Source organism: Sprattus sprattus (assembly GCF_963457725.1).
Source record: "Sprattus sprattus genome assembly, chromosome: 13".
Classification (NCBI taxonomy): Eukaryota; Metazoa; Chordata; class Actinopteri; order Clupeiformes; family Clupeidae; genus Sprattus; species Sprattus sprattus.
The window spans coordinates 17357825-17380454 of NC_137911.1; the positions used below are offsets into that span (position 1 = coordinate 17357825).

Here is a 22630-nt window from a genome sequence, read left to right on the forward strand (position 1 = left end):
GGGGGGGGGGACTTACTACAGCCTCAGAAACTGTACAGCCAAACTACTACACTAATTTTCACTTTGGCATCAGGATTTGCTGGTCATTCTAAATTCAGCCCTGCCATCCCTAACCAAATCCTGTACGGAACGACAGTAAAAGCACAGTAATGAAAACGCAGAATGCAACTGATTAAGATGCTCACGGGCCCTAAGAGAAAGTCTCCAAACTTTTTGTTTTGTTTTCTAGATGTCTTATGGGAAATGGGGGGAGAGAGAGAGAGAGAGAGAGACATTGGGAGTCTGCTCGGTCATTCTGGGCACGTTTGGCGGAACGCTGCGAAAAGTCTATTTTGCCCGTCATCAATCTTTTGATTACTTACACGCCAGCTCCCACACAGAAGCTAGCGGACGCCACAGCCAGTTAATAATTCTATCCATTTTCGGGGGAAGCTCTCGTATCATTTATTATGTTCCCTATCTCATCAGCTGTCTAATAACTCCCATCATCGCTCGGCAGCTCCGGGCCTGCTCACGTAGTCAGATAAAGTGCCGCGCTACGGCGTGCCGTTTATTTGCTTTTTGGGAACGAGCGGCGCTGTAACTCTGGTCATTACTAATGAGAGGAATGAGAGGATCAGTGGAGGGGGTGCACACCAAGGTCTTCCTCTATGCTATGCCGCCACGGCCTGAGCTTTAATCACGGCGACTTATTCCAGTCGCATTTGCCACTAGCGTCTTACACGCTGCGGTTCGCTAATGTACTCGGTACTGCTGCGGAGAGACGGGAAAAACAGTGTCTGGCAGCCAAGCGCACACCTGAATATAAATGGCGTTTGCAAGCGCACGCAGAAAGAGAAATAGCACAGAGTGTTTACAGTATTTAAGGGGATGTCAGGAATACTCCTGTAGAAGAGGTAAAGATTACATTACAGAGATTTCATTTGGGATCCAGTCAGACACCGAATGTCTGCTATCATTTAATCAAAGCATCACAAATGATAGCTCCAAATTGAAACAGAGAAGGGTGGTATTTTCTCAAGGGTAGAGAGAGAGGGATAGAGAGAGAAAGCAAGAGAGAGCCAGAGAGAGAGAGAGAAAAGTGATAGAGAGGGGGGGGGGGGGGGGTAGAGAGAGAAAGCAAGAGAGAGAGAGAGAGACAGGAAAAATCAATCAGGAGTGACAGATCATGAAGAGAGCTGCTATCTAGGGATGGTTTCTCTCTCTTTTCTTTTTTTCTTTCACCCTCTACCTCGCTCTCCATCTTCCCTTCTGTCTTTCAGTGACCTCTTTAAGGTGAATAAGTGAGTGTGGCAGTTACCATGGAGCTCCAGCACTTCATGGTTCTTTGAGTCACACTTAAAGGTTACGCCCCTCTGCACACCAAATGGCTTTGTAGTGGCAGTAACAGCCTTTGGGTGGCAAAAGGGCATAATTAGCTTGATTGTATACATCTAAGAAACCTGCTTTGCTATTTAATCCCCATAGATTTCAAGTCAATGTATTTATTTATTGAAATAAACCCCAATTTTTGTATACTCTGTGGTCTGTCTCCAATTTATGTTGCAGCTCTCAAGCTGGGTCACAACAGTCATTGTCACAAAACAAAACAAAACAAAACTGAAAGACATGATTTCATTGTTTTTCCATTCAATTCATTTGTTAACATTAGTCTTACCCACAAATGTATGTGAAATACCATCAAAAACAAAGAACCAAGATGTAAAAAAAAACTGTGGGCCTTCACTGTGGGCCTTCAGCCCAAGAACTTAAGCCCAGGAAGTTTGTCCTAGGCCACTCAAGGGCTAGAGTTTCTGATGATGCATTCAAACTTTGGGCCATGCAACTAACAGCAAATAGTACACTTTACGCTTACAATACACACACACACACTAATCTTACTAGGCACCAAATACAGTACTAATAAGACCAATACAAATGGAGATTACTTCACAAAATCACGATGAGGGAACCCAACACCGGTTGAAACATGACCATGTTAATATTACTTATCTGAACACACGCATAGGGATTCTGTGGTACGCAGCTTCAGTATGAAACCTCTTGGTTGTAATTTTATGCCACTAAGGTCCCACTGGGCTCTGCTCATTTACACAGAAGTTTGAGTCATTTGCTGAAAACTGAGTTTTCAATTAATTTAAATGAATATATGTCAAACAAGGTAGTAGAAGTGGTATCTATCCATCCATCCTTTTATCCATCCCTCTCTTTCTCCTTTCTCTTTCATTCACAGGTTAATGTGTCATACAATCCATTCTGCCTCAAGCTTCTCACTTTTTCATACTACCAGTCAGGCAGACACACTCTCACACACACAAACACGCACACGCACACGCACGCACACGCACACGCACACACACACGCACACGCACGCACACACACACACACACACACACACACGCACACACTCACACACAAACATGAACACACACAAGGGTGCTCACATTCATTGCCCCCTGCTTGTGTGAAAAGGACCTACCTAAAGACTGCAATTAGATCAAATGAATAGCATGAAAGGGCAGGCCTTCAATTGCATGTATTAGGCATTCAATATATGAGGCTTAATGATAGCAGCGTTTACTGGGTGCCAATGGCGGCAAGGATCTTTGGAAGTACTTCTGGCTCTGAATGCAATCTAAAGCATCTATATACAGCCTCTTGAACACAGGGTTGGTAGAGTGTGTGTGTGTGTGTGTGTGTATGTGTGAAAATATGTGTGTGTGTGTGTGTGTAAGAAAGAGAGAGTTTGAGGGGGGCCAGAGTTATCAACTTATTACAGACTCGTTAATTCACTGTACAGGCTGTCAGCACCTGCGTCGGAACTTGCCACATAAATAAAAAAACGCAACAGATAAGAGTAGATTAACTGGATTGAGAGAGTCCTGGGGGGAGCAGAGCAGGCAGTCAGGACCTCAGTGGCTTTGGAGTTGTAGCCTCCATCTCCATCTGTCAGGAGCAGTGGAGAAGCGTTTAAAGATTGTATTCTCTCTCACACAAAAAGGTACCCGGAGCAGAGCAGAGCAGAGCAGAGCAGGACAGGGTAGAGGCAGAGGCAGAGGAAGAGGTGAGGCAGGGTAGGGTAGGGCATGGCAGGGTAGGGTACAACAGGGCAGAGGCAGGTTGCTTCACTCAGAGAAGGAGTATGGAGTGCTGAGTGTTCAATGCACCCGTCCAAGTATTCTGTTGCTTCCTCTCTCTCCTTCAGAAGAGCCCACTGCCCTTTCAGTATAGCTCACTGGCTTATGAAGGCAGCGTCAACCCGCGTTCACCTGTCTGTCACACGCGCTGATGCCTGCTGGCTGGCCAACGATAAGGAAAGGTTGCCGTTTAAAGCTTTCCGCTTCACACAAACAAGCCAGCGTGAGCCAGCCCAGTACGAATATTAATTTGACACAAGCAGAGCTACCAGAACAAAAATCAAAATTAAACAAATAGAAAGATAGAAAAATGAAAAGCAGTCAAGAGAGAGTCGATGAAATGCATAAAGAGGATGTAGAGTGACATAAACAAAGGAGGTGCTAAAATGATTTCCTGTACTGGCCTAACAAAGCCAGCACACTCTCAGGCTTTCAGGGGGCATCGGAACGCTTCACTCATTTTCTCTTCCTCTCTCTCCATCATTTTCTCCCTCTTTTCTCTCTTTATCACGCTCTTCGTTCCCATCCCCATCCCCTTCACCCTCTCCCTCTCTCTCTCTCTCTCTCTCTCTCCCTCTGTCTCTTTCTCTGCCGAGCTATGCATGAAATGAACCACTGCACAGAGTAATGGCTTATTCGGGCAGCAGCAGTAGGACCAGCAAAGAAATATTAATAAGTGCTATTCTGTGTGAGCAGGGAGACATGAGAAGGGAATGGAATAGCCATCATGATGGCTGTATTTATCACGCCTGCTGTCTGCACCGTGCATGCCATCACCTACAGGTGGAGGCTGAGAACCTGCAGGAAATGCTCTGATATCTCTCAGGGGCAATTAAGGCAGTAATAGTCCGGTAAAATTTTGAGCTAACTTTACTACTATCCTATGACAGTGGAATAACAAGACTGCATCCTGAGCCTGACAAAGACCATTCTAAGAGACTTTACAAGATATTAATCTAACATATGAGTATTATTAGGGCCCGAGCAGCTGAAGGCAGTGAAGCCCTATTGTAACTGTATTAACTACTTACTGGCCGAGAGTGAGGTCATGCAGGTAAATATCAGACAGAGGCCGTAAGGTATCTACCGAGCGATAGTGAGGTTGATGCTGCGGGGCCGAAGTCTGATATACCTGCATGACCGAACGGTCGAGGTTAGTAAGTTGTTTATTATATGGCATTTAAGCTCTTTTCATTTTGAAAATAAATGGTAATTGTAAATAGAAATTATGTCGTTTTGTTCAGCTCTCAAGTCTTCTCACGACACAGTGTTTCAGGTGTTGCCTAGCAAACAATGACTTGCTAACTTCAAGTTACAATGATCAATAGAAAACGGACAACAGGGCTCAGCTTAAATGGCTTTAATTTACAGTTAAACACAAGGTTTTCAAACTATAGTGGTCAAGTCTTCATCATCACTTTCAATAACACATTTTCGCTGCTTCTGAAGTCCTATAAAGTATTACCCGATATCAAAATGTTTGCAAATTCTTGAGTCCTTATTCTTCAACTCTCATCAACTGTCATGTTACCACGAAATTCAACTGGTTTCCTGTTCTCAGATAATTTCATAATAGGAGTCCTGATTCTATCAATACATGCTCATGGCTGTTGATATATCGCTAATTTTTGAGGATGTAATGTTTAGTACTTGGTACATGGTATCACTAATTTTTAAGATTGATGGGGTGTGCAATAAGAATACTTATCAGACCGCAGACCGGCTAGAACGTCAATGCGCGGCTGGCATGACTACCCATTAGCCAATCAGAATGCTCGTACTGTCGTTGCCATATAATAAGGTTTCTTATTATTCTTCTTTTTTTTTCTGTGCAAAACTTCCTCGAAAACTCACCAAATTTGGCAGGGATGTTATGCCGGGAATTCTAAGATCTTTTGCGTTGAAAGAATTTTCGGGCGGGGGAAAATGGCTCTGTTTTGCCCCCTAGAAATTGCAAATACCCCTCTGCATTGGGGTTATTTTGGCATAGCTCGACGAAATTCGGTACACACCTTTATCATGCCCAGACGCACCAAAAAGTGTATTGACGCCATGGTGGCAGGTCAACAGGAAGTCGGCAATTTTGAGTGGAATGTGCGTTTTGACTGCATTTTTGCCCGTTTACACACCTCGCATCTGATCAAACTCCTCCTACAGATTTAATGGAAATTCCTTCAAACTTGGTCAGGATACTCTTCAGCCATGGGGGATCAAAATGTGTACGGATTTTTGAAAATCTCAAAGGTGTGGGCGTGACAGACCCTCAAACTTTTACTACTCAGCACAATTATTGTTCTATTGTTCAACTATTGTTCCCCTTTTTTCCCCATAGACTTGCATGGCAGAACTCTGTGGCATTATGACATCATAATAGGGTCATTAAACTGGCTTGCACCTGTGCTTCACTGACACCTGCGCCAAGGTTCCAAGGCTCATCTTCTCTCCCTCTCCATTCAACTGTATAACTAGGGAGGCTGTGCGGTGTGCGTCGGCCATCGACCAGCGCCTTCCCCGACGTGTGAGCGCATGCTCGGGCCCGCTCAACGCTGCTTGCAGCTTTAATTATTATTACTATTATAAGTAGTATTACTATTAATATTACTAATATTGTTATTATTATTATTATCATTATCAATTGTAGTATACGGGTTAATATGCAGCAAAAACTCTACGGTCCAAATGTCGACGGTAAAACAAGTAATTTTTGTTCCCTGAAGCATAAGCCCAGTGGAAGTTTCCAGTGCGGATTAATAATTGATGGGAGTGCAACCACAGCAGCTGCTCCTCCATCTCTGCTGGAGATAAGAAAACAACCAGATACCTGTAAGCAGGATCTGCTTTTTATAAAACGCTCCAAAATACACTGGCCACTGAAACTGAGACGATCCTACGCGGGTGGGGTCAGGGGAAGAGAGTGGGAGCGTTTCTCCGTGAGACTGGCCTTCAGGCGCGGGGTTTAAGTCCTCTAGTATCTCGCAATCATCAAAAATACAGGAAAAGATGATAATGTGGCCCAAATACCCCCGTGTGAGCAGACACACTGTGGGCCGATCGATAAGCCATTAGCATCTTTTGTTCCGTCTGTGAGGAATAGTGCAGCTCAGCCCTTCTCTCCTCTCCTCTACAGGCCTGGGCCCATCCTGGAGAAGTGCCACCCTCTCACGTGGCCAAGCATGACCCACTCCGCTGAGATTAGCTGGCCATTGTGATGAGGCGTCGCTGTGATTTTTTTCTTTGCAACGATTGTTGTTTGGCGTTGGGCCAACGTTAGCCCCTAGACTAAGGTCACCTTAGCAAAACGAAAACGGTTGTCATTGAAAAGCTCTCAGTCACTTACGGCGCTGTGGCGCAGGCGGGAGTGGCAAGGCAGAATAAATCAAAGTGAAATAAAAAACAGACATACACAAACACACACACAAACACATAAAGGTCTGTGGTATTAATATGAAAAAGAGGTTCCTTTAACTCCGCATTAATTTGCTGAAGGCTAAAAAAAAGGAAATTGAAGGGGCATCATAATAAATCTCTTCCAACTGTTCCTATTTAAGAAATGTCAACACTCTCCAATCTGCAGAACTGATCAGCATTTCCAAAAAGCTTTCTTAATGCTTTGCCTCGTGATTTCCAATGCGTCACATCAAAACAAATTGCTCTATTTACATTAATAGGCAGAATCGTTAATTAAATGTCGCACAATAGAGCAATGGGTTAAAATAAGGGTTAACAAATGTCTATGAAGGTTTCAGGCAGTATATCTGGAGGAAGCAGTCACAATGAAATTCACAAGTCAAACCGGGCAAATGTCTACTCTATCCTTCACTGTATTATTAAACTATTAGCTGCAGTGAAGCCCAAAGCCTTTACTATTTCCCTTCAATTGGATATTTGATCTTCAGGACAACCTTTCGGCACTTGGCACTGCAAATCCTCTAAGCATTGACTGGGCGACAAGCAATAATTTCTTACCTCATTGACATCAATGCCGTTTCGTCTCATGTACTCTCGGTCGTTCACCTGCCCGCCCTCGGCAAAGTCCATGGTCAGGATACGCTTGGTCGAAAGATCCCAGTAAATTTTTGGAACCTGTACAAAAAACAATTGTTGTCGATTGATGCCACAGAAGTACAACAAAACACCAACATGTTCAGGCTAATGGTGTTTTGCTTCCATGCTCAGCACTTCCTAAATTAAGCTCAGCCATTTTGTTTGACCGAACGTTTCCTCCTGCTTTGATTGTTTTGGCCCTGTTCTGGCTAGCTTGCCTTGGAGTCATGCAGGTGCCATCACAAATTGATACGAAACAAACCAATTTCAAGCAAACATTTTGGATCTAACCATCTCGCTCTCTTTTCCCCAAACCTATCATTACCTCTCTGCAATAGCACCAGCACCACAAGATCCTGAAATAGCACATAAAAACAATGATATCATACAGCATTCGCTTCCATGGGGCCTAGGTCCTCCATCTGATTTAGTCTTTTGTTTCAGGTAATTAAAGCCTTGGCAACAACATATTTTTCAGTCCAACATACCTCTCATTTAAACAGCCACTTCCAATCTGTCATTTAGGTGAAAGCAAGCAATTCACTTTGATTATATGGTATGCATAAAGCTACAAAGACAAAGATCTCTGATACTACTTACAGCCTCAGTGGGCTGTCTACTCAGCACTTACACTCACATAATGTGGCATCCTGCAAACTGTCTGTACACATGCATCTGCTATTCATTGTTAGGCATTGTACAACCTGCACCACAGCCAATTCTAAATCATTACAATTTACAGACAAAGCCACATGACTACTGCTGTTATCAACTCATGCTACATCTGCTAAAACAGACCGAATACAGGCCTGACTAGGCCTCACTAACACACAAACACATACATACTTAACTAATCCTAAATATTAAATGCAGAACTAACTAGTCCTCAATAACATGCACACACCTGACTAATCCTCATCCTCCCAACACACAGTCCATAATAATTGCCCTAACGATTACACACAGGCCTCGTGACCCCTGACTAACACAGACACAAACACACACAACACTGACACATATGGAGGCCTAACAAGTCCTTCCTTATAAACAAGAAACCACTTTGCCACTGTCTGCTGTCGCCCAGCCCTAATAGTCATGCTGCCCCCCCCTTCCATTACCTCTGTGACCACTGTGCATTCCCCTGCCTGTCGACACGTCACCGCTGAAACCCTGTGCATGTTCTGTGGATGAAGCCACTTTTAAATCGACCTCCAATAACTGGCTGAAAACTGACCACACCATTATTACCTTCAGCTCTCAGATATCCGCCATCTAAACGTAGTTTTTCATTTGTTGCATTCCTGTAGCTCTGATTATACCACTGATGTCATCAATATGCTCACAATTTAATAATTAAGCCAAGGTGAGCCCTTAACAACTAGCCTTACAGGGAGAGGTCTAAGAGCTTGCATCCACTCCTGACTTCAAGGCAATAAGATTATGGACTAAAACAGCATTGAAAGTTAAGTGCATATTGTGGTTCAAGCAAGCAAAGACAATTTAATAACTGTGCTATTGCTTACTGCACATATTCCATAGTTATGAATTCAGTCATGACATATGTATGTATTCTTAAGAGACTTGTAAAACCTATGGTAGGACGACTCCTCTGGTTTAAACACTACTACACACTAAAAATCACTTACCTAATTTAGAGATGCTTTAAATGCCCTTGCAAAAGCCCACCCAGACACGGGCCAGAGATATAAAAAAACAAACAAACCTTAAAAAAAACAGCAGACGTATCAGGCTAGTGATTATTCTGTCTGCAGAAGTTCTGGCAAAAAGAGTTAGTCTGAGTCAGAGGAAGTCCAGAGGGCGGGATTTAAACATAAATACTATTGATCTCTTTATTCTAATTTTCTTAAGATACCATACGTTATTCTGATAGCATCTCTTATCAAAAAACGTCTGGAAAGCTATAAACCCTGAGGCCCAGATCAAGGACTAAATGATTCAGACTAGCAAAACGTACTAATGCATTGGTGTGTATCCGTGTGAGAGAAAGTGAAGGAATGTGCGTGTGTGTGTGTGTGTGTGTGTGTGCGTGTGTGTGCGTGTGCGTGTGCGTGTGTTTGTGTGTGTGTTTAGGAATGACTGTGTATGAGATCTTTACTTATTTACTTAAATTGCCTGCAGGATCCCTGTGAGTTTGAGAGAGAAGGTGTGTGTGCTTGTGTGTGTGTGCTTTGTGTTTCACTTGTACAAACCTTCAGGAAGTCAAAGTGCTTGAGCATGCCTGCCACCTTCTCTGCGTTCCTGCCCTCGTTGAGGAAGTCCAGTTCCAGAGGCATGTTCTTCTTTGCCTCCTCCACCAGCCACATGAACGCAAAGTCTGGAAACAGCCAGTGGACCGCTTGGATCAGGAACTGAAATCATTACAAACACAAAAACAAATGGATTTTGATCCCCTAAAATACTATGATAACAGCCTCTTTCCAACCAAAAAAAAAAAATAAACAAAAACTACACCAATAAACATGACGGGCAATCATATATCTTACATGCCAACACTATACATCCTTTATTAAGTAGTCATGACGATTTGAAATGGACACACAGCAAGGAGACATTGAACTTAAGCAAGATGCCAGAGTGATTCTCGCATGTATGTCTGTCTGTGCCATGTATCAAAAAACATACAGGTGAAGCCATTAGTGGAACAGCACCAGCTACGGGCTACAGGTTATATCAGAGCTGTATGTTGGACACTCTGCCTGTGCTTCACCCCCTCCTAACACAGGAAGACGAATATGACCCTGCAGAAGGACTCCTGCGTTCCACCCAACCACCCCCCCACACACACATGACAGTGACAGAGCGTGTGAATTAGCGCTCCGAATTTAAGGGCTAGCGTTAGCGCCACAGCCTCCCTCCCGGTAATTACCTCCATCACGATGATGTCCTTGGAGCTCTGCGTCTGCACTTTGGGGTGCTGTACCTTGACTGCCACAGTCCTGCCGTCCCGCAGCACGGCCTTGTGGACCTGGGCGAGGGAGGCCGCACCCTGGGGATTCTCATCAAAGCTACTGAACAGCTCGTGGATCTGTGGACACCAGAGATATAGAGAATATTTTAGACAGAAACAAGCACGAACACCACACTACCATTTACATTGCTGAAGTTGCTGAGGGTGATAGACCAGAGATGTAGACTACTACACAACACAAGCACCACGCTACCATTGACTTTGCCGAGGTGTTATGAAGCTGATGATTCTCATTGCTACGGAAGACGTTCAGTGCGGTGGTCAGTGCATAGATGCATTCCCTGCACATAATTCAGTCAACTTCATATTTACAGAATAATATCAAACACAATGAGCCGTCAAGGCCTTAATGTGTTAGTTATACCTCTTCCCCCTCCATGTTTGACTGGTACAGTGTTGCTAAGAGAAATGCAACATCCATTCACCTTGTCCCAATGTGCGGTTAATAGAGAAAAAAAAAAGGGGGGGGGACGCACTTATTCTCAAAACCTTCTTAACTCTGGGAATTTGGGAAATGGCACTCAGTGCCGAAAAGAATGAATACTGGGGAGACAACGAGTGAAATAGACCCAGGAGGCATTTTCAGAGCTGTCAGAAATTTAACAGCACCATAACATAGTAAAATAGTTCACAGTATCCTTTTTACGCTTAAACCGCAGTTAAACAGTTAAATTGGGGAATTTGTGGAGCTGCTACTAATCTAATCCATATCTGGCACAAGCCTTAATCCTGGGACTGGCACTTTTATTTCAGGCTTAATGAAGTGGAGACACGGGGTACAGGAGGAAGTCTAGTCTGGCTTTTTGGCCGAGAACAGCCTTCTAGAGCTCCCAGTGGGGGTTCCACTAGACTAGACTGGACTGGAGTTTTACAGAACAGTGACAAATGCCTTGTCTTTTGTCACTTAAAAGGCTGCAGCCATTTTATCCTGTTTTTTGTACTGAATCCCCAAACAACTAAAAACAAAACTGGTTGGAAGTGATATGTGAGCGTGTTTTTAGAGGTTTCATACTAAGCTCTAGTCTGATGCTGTGTAGGTAATTTTTTTATAGAGTGCATGTTGGTCTTACTTGCTGTAGATGCCATCCATCATCCTGGTCATTTCCAGTAAATTGAACTAATTATATTAATTTAGTTTCCAGTTGTGGAGTACAGTAGTTATGTTGCGCCATGATGAGTATGACCATCATTCACTTTGACTATATAAAATGTTTTCATAATCCCAACAGCGGACTGACGCAGCCGTTTGGTACTATGACACAATAGTCCCAAGCAGCTCACATTCATTCTTTCACATAGTTCACATGCAATCTGGTGGCCAGCGGAGACAAATGAACAGACTGACATCCACAGAGCCAGCAGTGCCTTCTCCATGCAGGGGATTATTTTCCTTGGTTTGGATGAAATCACATGGACACCTAGATTTGGGCCATCTTGACATCCATAACTGACCTTGGGCCTTTTTTGTACCCAACAATCCTACTTTAAACCACTCCATCCAATCCTGTACTATCCCACAGCGCATTACTGTACATCAGCAACCCTGGTTCTGGTTTGGCGGAGCTGCTGTGGAAAAGTGTTGTGGGGCTGTCTGCTGGGGAGAGGAGAGCTTGTCCCTGTTATCAGTCAGAGAGCTGGGCTTTGCTGCTTGGTTGGCCATCTCTAATGCAGCCAGGGAGACCATGGGCCATCCATCTGCTGCAGACAGGCCTTTCCTGAGGGGACACAGAGAGATTCAGCTCTCTCTCTCCCTCTCCCTCCATCTCTCGGTCCCGTTTCTCTGTCCTTCTCTCCCCATCCTTCTTTTGTTTTTTTTTTCCTCTCTCCCATCTTCCGACTCAAACGATCAGAAACAGACAAATGGTTTTTAGCTGCGCCAGCCACTATCAGAATTTCAACTAAAGTGGTTCAGTGATGTTAGCGCAACAATGCGAGAGGCAAGGAAATCGTGAACGAACACACGGAGTGACTCTGGTCACAATATGAGATAACCACTCACTGACACCCCTATCTCTCTCTCTCTCTCTCTCTCTCTCTCTCTCTCCCTCTTGCTGCCTCTCCCTCTGTCTTTCTTTCCCTCTCTCTCTACCTATCTCTCCCTGTCTTTCTCTCCCTGTCTCTCTCTCTCTCTCCCTCTGTCTTTCTTTCCCTCTCTCTCTACCTATCTCTCCCTCTGTCTTTCTTTCCCTCTGTCTCTCTCCCTCCCTCTATCTGTCTCTCCCTCTCTCTCTCTCCCTCCCTCTCTCTCCCTCCCTCTCCCCGGCTTCCCTAATCTACACACTCAGTGTGCCACAGACGATAGAAAAAAATGACAAAAAACAAAAGAATGGAAGAAGAAGATGACACAAAAATATGGATGACACCACACAGTTAACATGTGGAAAGTTGTAGCAAAGGGTGTCAGTAAATGAACCCTGCTGTTTTGACAGCATCCCATATTCACATGGGAATTTGGCTGAAAGAGAGAGGAAGAGAGAGGAAAAGAGAGACAGAGAGAGAGAAGGAAGAGGGGGAGCGAGAAAGAGAGAAAAGAGTGGGACAAAGACAGAGAGACAGATAGAGAAGAGAAACCAGGAATAGAAAAAGAGAGAAAGCAAAAGAGAGAGAGAACGAGTAAGCATCAGGTGCCAGACGTGTGTCGTGGATGACCTTGAGCGACTGCAGGCCCGCCGTTGCGGAGTAGACCCAACTTTCCCTCTTGCACACCACCGATGATTTATTCATGGGCTTCACGGGTGTCAGGTTTGGGCTGCGGCCATCTGTGTCAGTCTAGCCCGGGCTGCATGCACCAGCCCAGAGAGGTGAGCACACAGAGGGGGAGAGATAGAGGGGAAGGGAGAGAGACACAGAGAGAGAGAGCGAGAGAGAGAGAGGGACAGAGGGAGAGAGGGAGTGGTGCGGGCCAATTGCCAGGGTGTGTTTCCGGGCTAGGGTAGCAGGTATGAGGCTCTGTCTGCCATCAGCTAGACGCTCACCTGCACGACGTGCAGATGGGAAAGCCCCGCTTGGAATGGTGGGAACCTGGAGCACGACCAGAGCCATGCCTATGGTGCATACGGTGTGTCCCCATAAAGACAGCAAAGCTGACACACACACACACACACTCTCTCACACACACATACACGACTGACACATGCTTAGCTGTGTGTGTGTGTGTGTGTATGTGTGTGTGTGTGTGTGTGTGTGTGTGTGTGTGTGTGTGTGTGTGTGTGTGTGTGTGTGTGTGTGTGTGTGTGCCTGTGCGTCATTTCAAAATCCTGCATGCATGAGATGCGTTTGCTCCTGCGTATGTTTATTGTGTTTGTCACACTGCCCGTGTGCTTTGGCGTCAGCAGCAGTTTGTTTGGCTAGCTGTGTGGTCGACCAAGCGACCTGCTGATCTGACAAAGCACCAATCCTGATGACTACCTGCTCTCACAGGGTACAGGGAGGTCATCATGGGCCGCTTCAACACACCCGCTCAGAGACACACACACACACACACGCACACACACATGCAAACACACACACACACACACACATACACACACACACGCATCTGCTATGAGTGTAGCTCTAGCCATACAGCCTGATAAGAGTGCTATGTGCTGTACACACAGCAGTAAATCACCTGCTTGGAAGAGCTTTGGCTCTACTGGGCAGTAAAGCAGGTCAAATTCTAAACACACACACAAACACACGCAAGCACACACGCACACATGGACATACAAATGCACACACACACACACACACACACACACACACACACACACACACACACACACACACGGATCTGAGATGAGTGTCGCTCTAGCTTTACAGCCAGATAAGAGTGTTATGTGGTGTACACACAGCACTAAATCACCTGCTTGGAAGACCTCTACTGGCAGTAAAGCAGGTAAAATTCTAAACACACACACACACACACACACACACAAACAGACACACACACAAACACATAGACATACACACACACACACCAACACACAGACATACACACTCACACCAGAAACAAGCACACACAAATACACATGGACACAAAAACACAGAGGCCCAATCAAATGAACAACATTCAGACATTATTAACATCCCTCCACTTATTACGTTGCACCCTTATGCTAAAATCATTTTAATTCTTTTTTCCCTTATCAATCTACACTCGATACCTTATAATGACAAAGCAATAACGGGATTTTAGACATTCTTGCAAACTTGTCAAAAAGGAAATTCTGAAAGATAACATTGACATCAGTATTAAGAATTAATGCTATGACACTTGAAATGTAACTCAGATGCCTCCCATCTCACTTGATCATCTTTGAGATATTTCTACGCCTTGATTGGAGTCTAGCTGTGGTAAAGACATCAGACATGATTTGGAAAGGCACACACCTGTCTATTTAAGGTCTCACAGTAGTATCACTGCATCACTTGAAATGAACGGACACAAACACAAACAAATGTACAGCATGCACACACATATCCATCCAAATGATCAGACACACACAGACACATAGACACACACACACACAAGCAGAGAGGCACACACACACACACACACAGACACACACACACACACATGTGTAAACAACTCCTGAATGTGCGTACATGCCAGTGTGGGGACAGGTCAGCAGTCAGAGTGAGGTCTTCTCTGCAGTCCCCACATCGCCGCTGGCATCTGTCTGCTCACATAGGCGGCCGAGGGGACCAGGGACGGACAGAGAGGGGACTGAGAGAGACGTCCTGTCTGATTAGGCTAATGTAAAGGGCCAGGGTGGAAGTACGGCTGAGAGAGAGGAGAGACAGAGGGGAGAGAGACCTCCTTGTGTATCTAAAGCCCGTCTCTATAAAACATGATCAATACTTAATCCAGCCAGCACGCCACCAGGCTCCCACAGAGCTTTGTTTACACTCAGCCTGTAATTATTCACTGGGAAAAACTTGTTGCAGGATCCATTCTGTTCAGTACAGCTGACAAAGATTTGTTTCACAAAGTGCTCACGTTAAGTTGTCACTGGCTATGTACTGAGGCTGAGTGTGCGTGCCTACAAGCACAATATGTGTGTGTGTGTGTGTGTGTGTGTGTGTGTGTGTGTGTGTGTGTGTGAGTGTGAGTGTGTGTGAGTGTGAGTGTGAGTGTGTTTTTGCGTCATACAAACACACACACACAGAAATATAAAGAAAGGTGCACACACATACACAAATAAAAATAGAGGCAGACAAATTCACAGGCACATACTCACTCACACACATACACATACACATACACATACAAACACACACACACAGAAATTAAAAGAAAGGCACACAAACACACATGCACACACAGTATTGGATGGACAAAAGCACATGCTAGTGCCTGAGCACCCCCTAACACACACACCCCCAACACACACACACGCAGACTTGCTTGTGTATTCAGTGCAGGCGACATGATGATCTATCTGCCTTAACCTCCTCCTCTCCTCAGGGACCTGGGTAATAGAAGCAATTAGCCAGTGTGAAGGTTAAGGAGCGGCCCTCTGGGAGCTGTAGTCATTCGAGTACAGCCAAATGCACAGAGTCATGTGTCATATGCAATACATTCCCCATTCAGCGTGGGCACACTGTGACCTACACGGACCGTGGGAGCGTTTATATCAAACACACAGAGTAGTTTGTAAGAAGCGCGCGCGCACACACACACACACACACACACACAGTTAGCATTAAACACTCTCACACACACAGTTATCATTAAACACAATGTGTGTGTGTGTGTGTGTGTGTGTGTGTGTGTGTGTGTGAGAGTGAGACATACAGTATCTGTTAGTATGTGCGTGTGTGTGTGTGTGTTTATGTGAGTTATGTATGACTTTGTGTGTGTGCGTTTGTGTGTGGTTATGTGAGATATGCATGTGTGTGTGTGTGTACGTGAGACAGAAAGAGAGACATATCTGTTAGTATGTGTTTATATGTAAGCATTATGTGTGACAATACACTGTGTGGCAAGGCAGTGTGGCATGTGTGTGTGTGTGTGTGTGTGTGTGTGTGTGTGTGTTTGTGTGAGATATGTCTGACTTTCTGTGTGTGTGTGTCTGTTTGTGAGTGTGTATGTACATATGTGTGTGTGTGTGGCTTATCTAAAGCCCCAAATGCCTGGGGAGCACAGATCAGCCAGTGCCTGTGATGGACTGATAAAAGCGATTGCCCCTTGACCCCGTGTGGCTGGGTGGCAGCCATCATTGTAGCAAACTGTAATCTCCATCAGCTCCCAGATCGCCTTCAATGCTAAACAAAAGCCAGGCGATCTAGGAGCTAAAGAGGGAGGGGGATGGGGAGGGGGAGGGGGGGCTCCAAAAAAAAGAGAGAAGGAAGGACAACTAATGAAAACAGATGGCTGGCCACACACACACACACACACACACACACACACACACACACACACACACAGACGCAGTCTTTCACAAAAACACACACATCTAAATGCTCGCACACAAATATATACACACACACAAACCAATATTGCTTTAAAAACTAGAGAATAGGGCAAAAAGCCACCACAAAAAGCTACCACATACAGGCCTAGTAACATTTAAATTCTAACATCACTACAGGCATCGCAGCGGTAATGAATGCTTACTGCTAGGTGCATAAAAGACACTGGAAAATTAATTTTCAGCCAATAGCTACAGTGTGGCATCATTGCTCTTTCAAAAGCAATCACGGCAAGCTTGTCCGTACTGGAATATTTAATCATTCAGAAAGGGACTGCAACCATCAACATGTTAATACTAACCGCTGTTCACAATTTTGCACTTTGACGTGAGCTGGCTCTCCGTTTTACCTCTAGGGTAAGCATTAGTGGCCATTGTTTTGAAAATGGTTAGGTCCTGTTGATTCCAATAATGTAAAAAATAAATACACAATTCTCTACCATTCTTTGCGTAAGCATTTCCTCAATCCTCCATTTAAAACTGAATTTTAATGTACTGAATGAAACTCAAATATACCAAAACATGGACAGAAGAGTTGAGATTCGTATATTTCTGCATTAAGTATTGATATTTTTCCTATAGTGAATACAAACCAATCCTATCCTAAATGACTCCCTCTTGTGTATTTGAGTCAGTAAAAGAATGAGAAGCGTGCTTCTTAGCGACAACATGGTCTGAAATCCCCCCCCCCCGTTTTAACACACACCTGGTGGGACTGTGTGAGACCAATCACATCAAGCCAGAGCACATCAGCCTGGTAATCCACAGACTGCGCCCAGAATGGATGGGGTGCAGAGAGCGGCGCCTACTCGGGGGGATGCACTCTAAATCAGAGTGCATTTTTACGCCGCGCCACAGGAGGCCTTCATCACAGCATAGCGAGAGGGAGAGAGGAGGGGAGAGGGAAAGAGAGACAGAGAGAGAAATGGAGAAGGAGTGAAAGAGGATGGGGAAAGGGAGACTGAGAGGCAGAGAGAAAGAGAAAGACAGACATAGGGAGCGATAAGGAAAGGGAGACAGAGCTATAGAAATACAGAGACAAATAAAGAGACGGGGGGTGGGGGTAAGACAGCAAGCAGGAGAGTGAGAACAAAACAAAATGGAGGGAGCACGTTTGTGTCAGAAATAGAGAAAGACAGCATGGGTGAGATAGAGAAAGCTAACTACTATAACACTTTCTCCGCTTTTCTTTTTTTCCCCTTCTTTCTTCCCTTCTCCAGTGGCCTGACAATAAAAAGGTGACAAAAGCACTTAGAGCTTCTCCCGACCATCTCCTGCCTGCCTGCCTGCATGTCTGCACTTTGGTCAAATTATATGGAGGACACCACTATCACCTGAGGTGCTACTCCTCTCTCCCATGCCCAGCCTCATTTCCAGCAGGCATCTCTCACGCTGGGGGAATCCAGAGGGGCAGCCCCTCTGCAGGGGACGACTGGAGGCTCTACTCCAATCTATTTTTTTTTTTTTTTTTTTGCCTGAGCGTAGAAAACTGACAATCGGCACACTTCTACGTAGCACCAGATGACATACTTGCTGACGACGGGTAGAGAGAAATACAGGAAACTACTGCATGTATGACAGAGTCGCAAAGCCACAGAGGGGGAAAAATACATGCTTAAAAGGGATCAGACCTCATAGGCTGTTGAGATGATTTGCAAGGTGTTTGCAAACTCCCATTTTACCTTGCAAACTACCTGATGAGAAGGATCAGATGTGTGATCTCTCTGTATTAGGCCACAACTGAGAAGGCACACAAAACCCACCAAACAAACAACACACACTTATCCTAACCTGGAAAGGCACGACAGCTGAATCTCAGAGCCAACTATAGGCTAGATGTCTTGAAGTCAAAGGGTTAGGCTGGAGGGCCCCCAGGAGTGCAATCCACTTTGTGATACAACCTCAAAAATTACCATTTTCTGTTATGAATACGTTGTTAGGTTTAGTAACATATTGCAATGACAAAATATGACATGGGTGTGAATTGTGTGAGTGAAGTGATAATTTGCCAGCCTTCCACTGACTGGGAAGAGTCCCCTAGGGTAAGCTAAGCACTTTCTGTTTGCTGCCTTTTTAGAATTCTACAGAAGGTGAGACATTGGTTTCCATCGGACCAAAATGTCTCATTCAACTCAACAGAACAGTTGACAATCACGCACATACTGAAACACGCGTGCGTGCGCACACACACACACACACACACACACACACACACACACACACACACAAGCATGCATATGCATGCACATACACATAAACGCACGCACACACAATCACACACAATCACACAAACACACGTGCGCGCACACTCACAATCACACGCGCAAACACACACACAAACATACAAGTGCATGCACACACATAAACGGGCACACACAGATACATACAAACACACACACAATCATGCACACACACACACACACCCTTGGCCCCAGCTCCATAGACCCTGTGGTGCTGTCTTCCCCCACTGGAGTCACACCTGACTGGCTGCTTGGGGGCTTTTATTGATCCCTCTGTGCCTTAATGGATGTCAAATCACACGGCACCATTACAGACAGATCTCAACCCACACACTTTTTTTACTGTCCAGTATGACAAGTGAGGGGGTATTCAGGGAATTGAATAAACAATGGCAAGAAAATAATTTAAAATATAACTGCAAGCAGCGATGATGCGGTTAAGAAGTCCCAGAGGTGTCATTGAAACCTGATGTCGTCATGTCAAGGGCCTGGCCGTAGGGCACTCACAGCTAGTTTCATGTCAATTGATCAAAGATTGGCTGTGATTCAAGCTCACTTCCTGTGTGGCAGCTTTGCTGTAACGGGGCGAACAGATTTGAAAATAAAAAATCCGCCTGATAACTTTTGAGAGTTTTTGTCTGTGCCAATTTGGTGACGATACGACAAGGTTTGTTGCCTTTTGTGGGTCATGATTACATCCAGTGTGGCGGCCAGATAACTTTGGTCGACATGATCGGTTGTCTTGTCCCGTCTTTTATACCACTTTTATAACCGCACATAAAAAAGTTATTAGGAAGAACACAATTTTGCTTATTACAGTGCCCACAAGTGGTCAATTGACACTCGTTTGTTTGAGCCGCCTCAGGAAAGGGGTCCCGAGTCCACATACCAAGTTTGGTGTCAATACATCAAACATTGCAGATATGACCTCAATTCCTTGGCTTTGCTGCCGATTTTGGTTGGCTGTAACGGACAAATTGAAAATCAAAAATGATAACTACGATAACTTTTGCAAGGCTTGATCTGAAGATAACAAATTTGGTGAATATTTGCCTAAATCTGTGGCCTACGAAGAAGACAGAGGCATTAAACTTGGTGAAAAGAATCAGGGGACTATCTCCAATCAGTGAGCAAAATTGGAAAGGTTCTGATGATACAGTTCTGTGGTCTGCCATAGACTCCAATGGCAGAGAAAGAAAGATGAACAGTAAGAAAGGGCAGAAACACACTAGGTTCGCTGCTTGGAGGAAGGTGTGTAACACAAGTATACAAACACAGTCACACAGCAAAAATGACTGGGACACACACACAATGTTAACCACGGCACAGCACCAAATGCGCACACATACGCACGCACACTCAATATATTTAAAATTAATTTCAATATATATGTATGAAATTAAGAAATCATACTGTACATGTGAAACAAGGCTGTTAAACCCTTAATAAACCCTTTCTCCACACACACACCCTCTGTCACACACACACACACACACAGCCAAGCACACACCCACACACATGCACGCACACACACACACACACGCACAACCAAAGCCAAGTACACACCCACACACACAGCACAGCTGAGACATAACACACACTTCTGTTATCCCTGTTTGCCTGCAGGGTGGCCAAGATGGAAACTGACATTTTCACGAGCAGTGTTTTAGAAAGAAAATGTTTCACTGGGGGATGTTTAAGCGGGCAAATTAACTCGGCTCTTTGCCCCCGGGGGCAACAGGCTAATTTCATTCGATGATTGTTCTCCACTGCTCCCTCTCTCTCCCTCCCTCCCTCTCTCTTCCTATCTCACCCTGAGCCATTAATGAGTTTAGATTTTGTCTGCTAAAGGGCGACTAAATGATTTATCTTACCTTGCAGTCGCAACACTTGCTGTTTCACACTTAAAATGACACGCACAGCTAGGTTGCATCCAGCCAATACAACACTGCTGCATTAAACACCTTTGTATAAAGAACTACACAAAAGACTGGGGTACAGCCTGGGAGGTGCACACGGATAGGTCCTGTGATGGGTAAGTTCTCATCTTTCCTTCCTTCCCTCGCTGGGACCACCTCACGGTGGTCTTCTCTTCTCGTCCTCCTCGGAGGGGGTGGGGGGGGGGGGCGGGTTGTAGAGGGTCTTATGAGTGTATAGAGTGGCTCATGCTGTGATATCCAGGGAAACCCCCCAGGACACAATCCACCCCCCCCCTCTGTTCTGGTTTTGCCTCAAATGCCATCCCAGTTCTGTCATTAACATGTGTGATGTCATTTATTAATGCTACTGATTCACTGACAATACTTTAGTCATTTGGAGCGGTTTATCTTGTGTGTGTGTGTGTGTGTGTGTGTGTGTGTGTGTGTGTGTGTGTGTGTGTGTGTGTGTGTGTGTGTGTGTGTGTGTGTGTGTGTGTGTGTATGTGTACATTTTTAGCAGGTGTGTGCAAGCGTGAGTCTTTTTCTTAGATTTCGTCTGAAACCTTGTAGGGAGAGCAGGCTGCAGAATAACATTACCCAGTCATTGCATATCGCTCCATCAAGCACAGTAATGTGGTGGAAGCAGCACTGCCCTGTCCACAGCTTATTAAGGGCTCTCGCCGAGGCACGGATGAGGGAAACATTCAGCACACTCTTCCTCATTAACTCCAAACAAAGGAATAAGAGAGAGAAAGAGAGAGAAAGAGAGAGAGAGAGAGAGAGAGAGAGAGAGAGAGAGCGAGAGAGAGTTCACATATGTGACTGGACAAGAACTGAAAAAGAGGACAAGAACAGAGAAAGAGTACGAGAGACAGAGCGAGAGCAGGAGAGAGAGAGAGAGAGAGAGCGAGAGCAAGAGCGAGAGCGAGAGCGAGAGAGAGTTCACATATGTGACTGGACAAGAACAGCCAGGAGGTGAAAAGGGTTCACCCTTCCCAGACACTAAATATGGGTTTAGTGTGGATGGCACCAGGTTTATAATGTTCTCACACAGAAGAACTGTGGCAGACTTCTTGGCTGGCTGAAGAAGCTGACAGGAGAAGCCCGAGGTTAGACTTTAAGAGGAGGAAAAAACGCAACTAAATAAAGAGGCCCAAGCAAGGAAACGGTATTGATTCATGTATGATGTCATACTTGTCATATCAGCTCATGTCATCACACAAAGAGCATGTTTCGGTTTTCAATCTCATTCTGCTGCACACAGGCAAGAAATAAGAAATCACATTAGAAGGAATATGATCTTGTAGTTTATGTAATGGAAACATCCAAGTCACAGGCTTGCTCCCCAGACATCACACCTAACTGGCTACCTAGAGTTAACTGTAACGTGAGTCAAAGTCATGTATATATAATAACCAACAAAACAAAGATTTACAAAGAAACAATCTTAGAATCACTTCACGTAAATTCTGCATGTTTGTTTTCCTGCCCATTCTCCAAAGCCCAGTGCCAATGCTTGAGGCAGCATCAGCTGTTTCCTGTGGGCCCGCTGCTTTTCCGCTCGTTCCCAGTCATTTGAGGAGGGCTGCTGGGAATAATAAGGGCCTTTCTGGGCCGCCCAACACAAAAGGGCTCATGGGACATGTGTAATCAGCGGCGACGGCCTCCTCGTTGGAAAGGGTGCCGAGAGGCACGTAGAGCTGACACGCTAATGGTCGTGCTGAGCTCCTGTTCCTGCCCGCATCACTACAGAGGTATAATTAAAACACGCTACAATCTTCTCCTCATCTTCCTCTCTCTCTCTCTCTCTCTCTCTCTCTCTCTCTCTCTCTCTCTCTCTCTCTCT

The 22630-nt window shown here is 45.0% G+C and overlaps 1 protein-coding gene across 1 annotated transcript in view; it reads right to left on the bottom strand.

Annotated features, from left to right (window-relative positions):
- The window catches only part of adck1 (aarF domain containing kinase 1), a gene marked incomplete at its 5' end in the record, with an annotated part of 122003 nt that overhangs the window by 43315 nt on the left and 56058 nt on the right, over positions 1-22630 (bottom strand). Inside the window, 3 exons of the mRNA XM_080849847.1 lie at positions 7104-7220; positions 9392-9550; positions 10069-10227. Coding sequence (XP_080705973.1) covers positions 7104-7220; positions 9392-9550; positions 10069-10227 — 435 coding nt within the window. The remainder of the gene's footprint in view (positions 1-7103; positions 7221-9391; positions 9551-10068; positions 10228-22630) is intronic.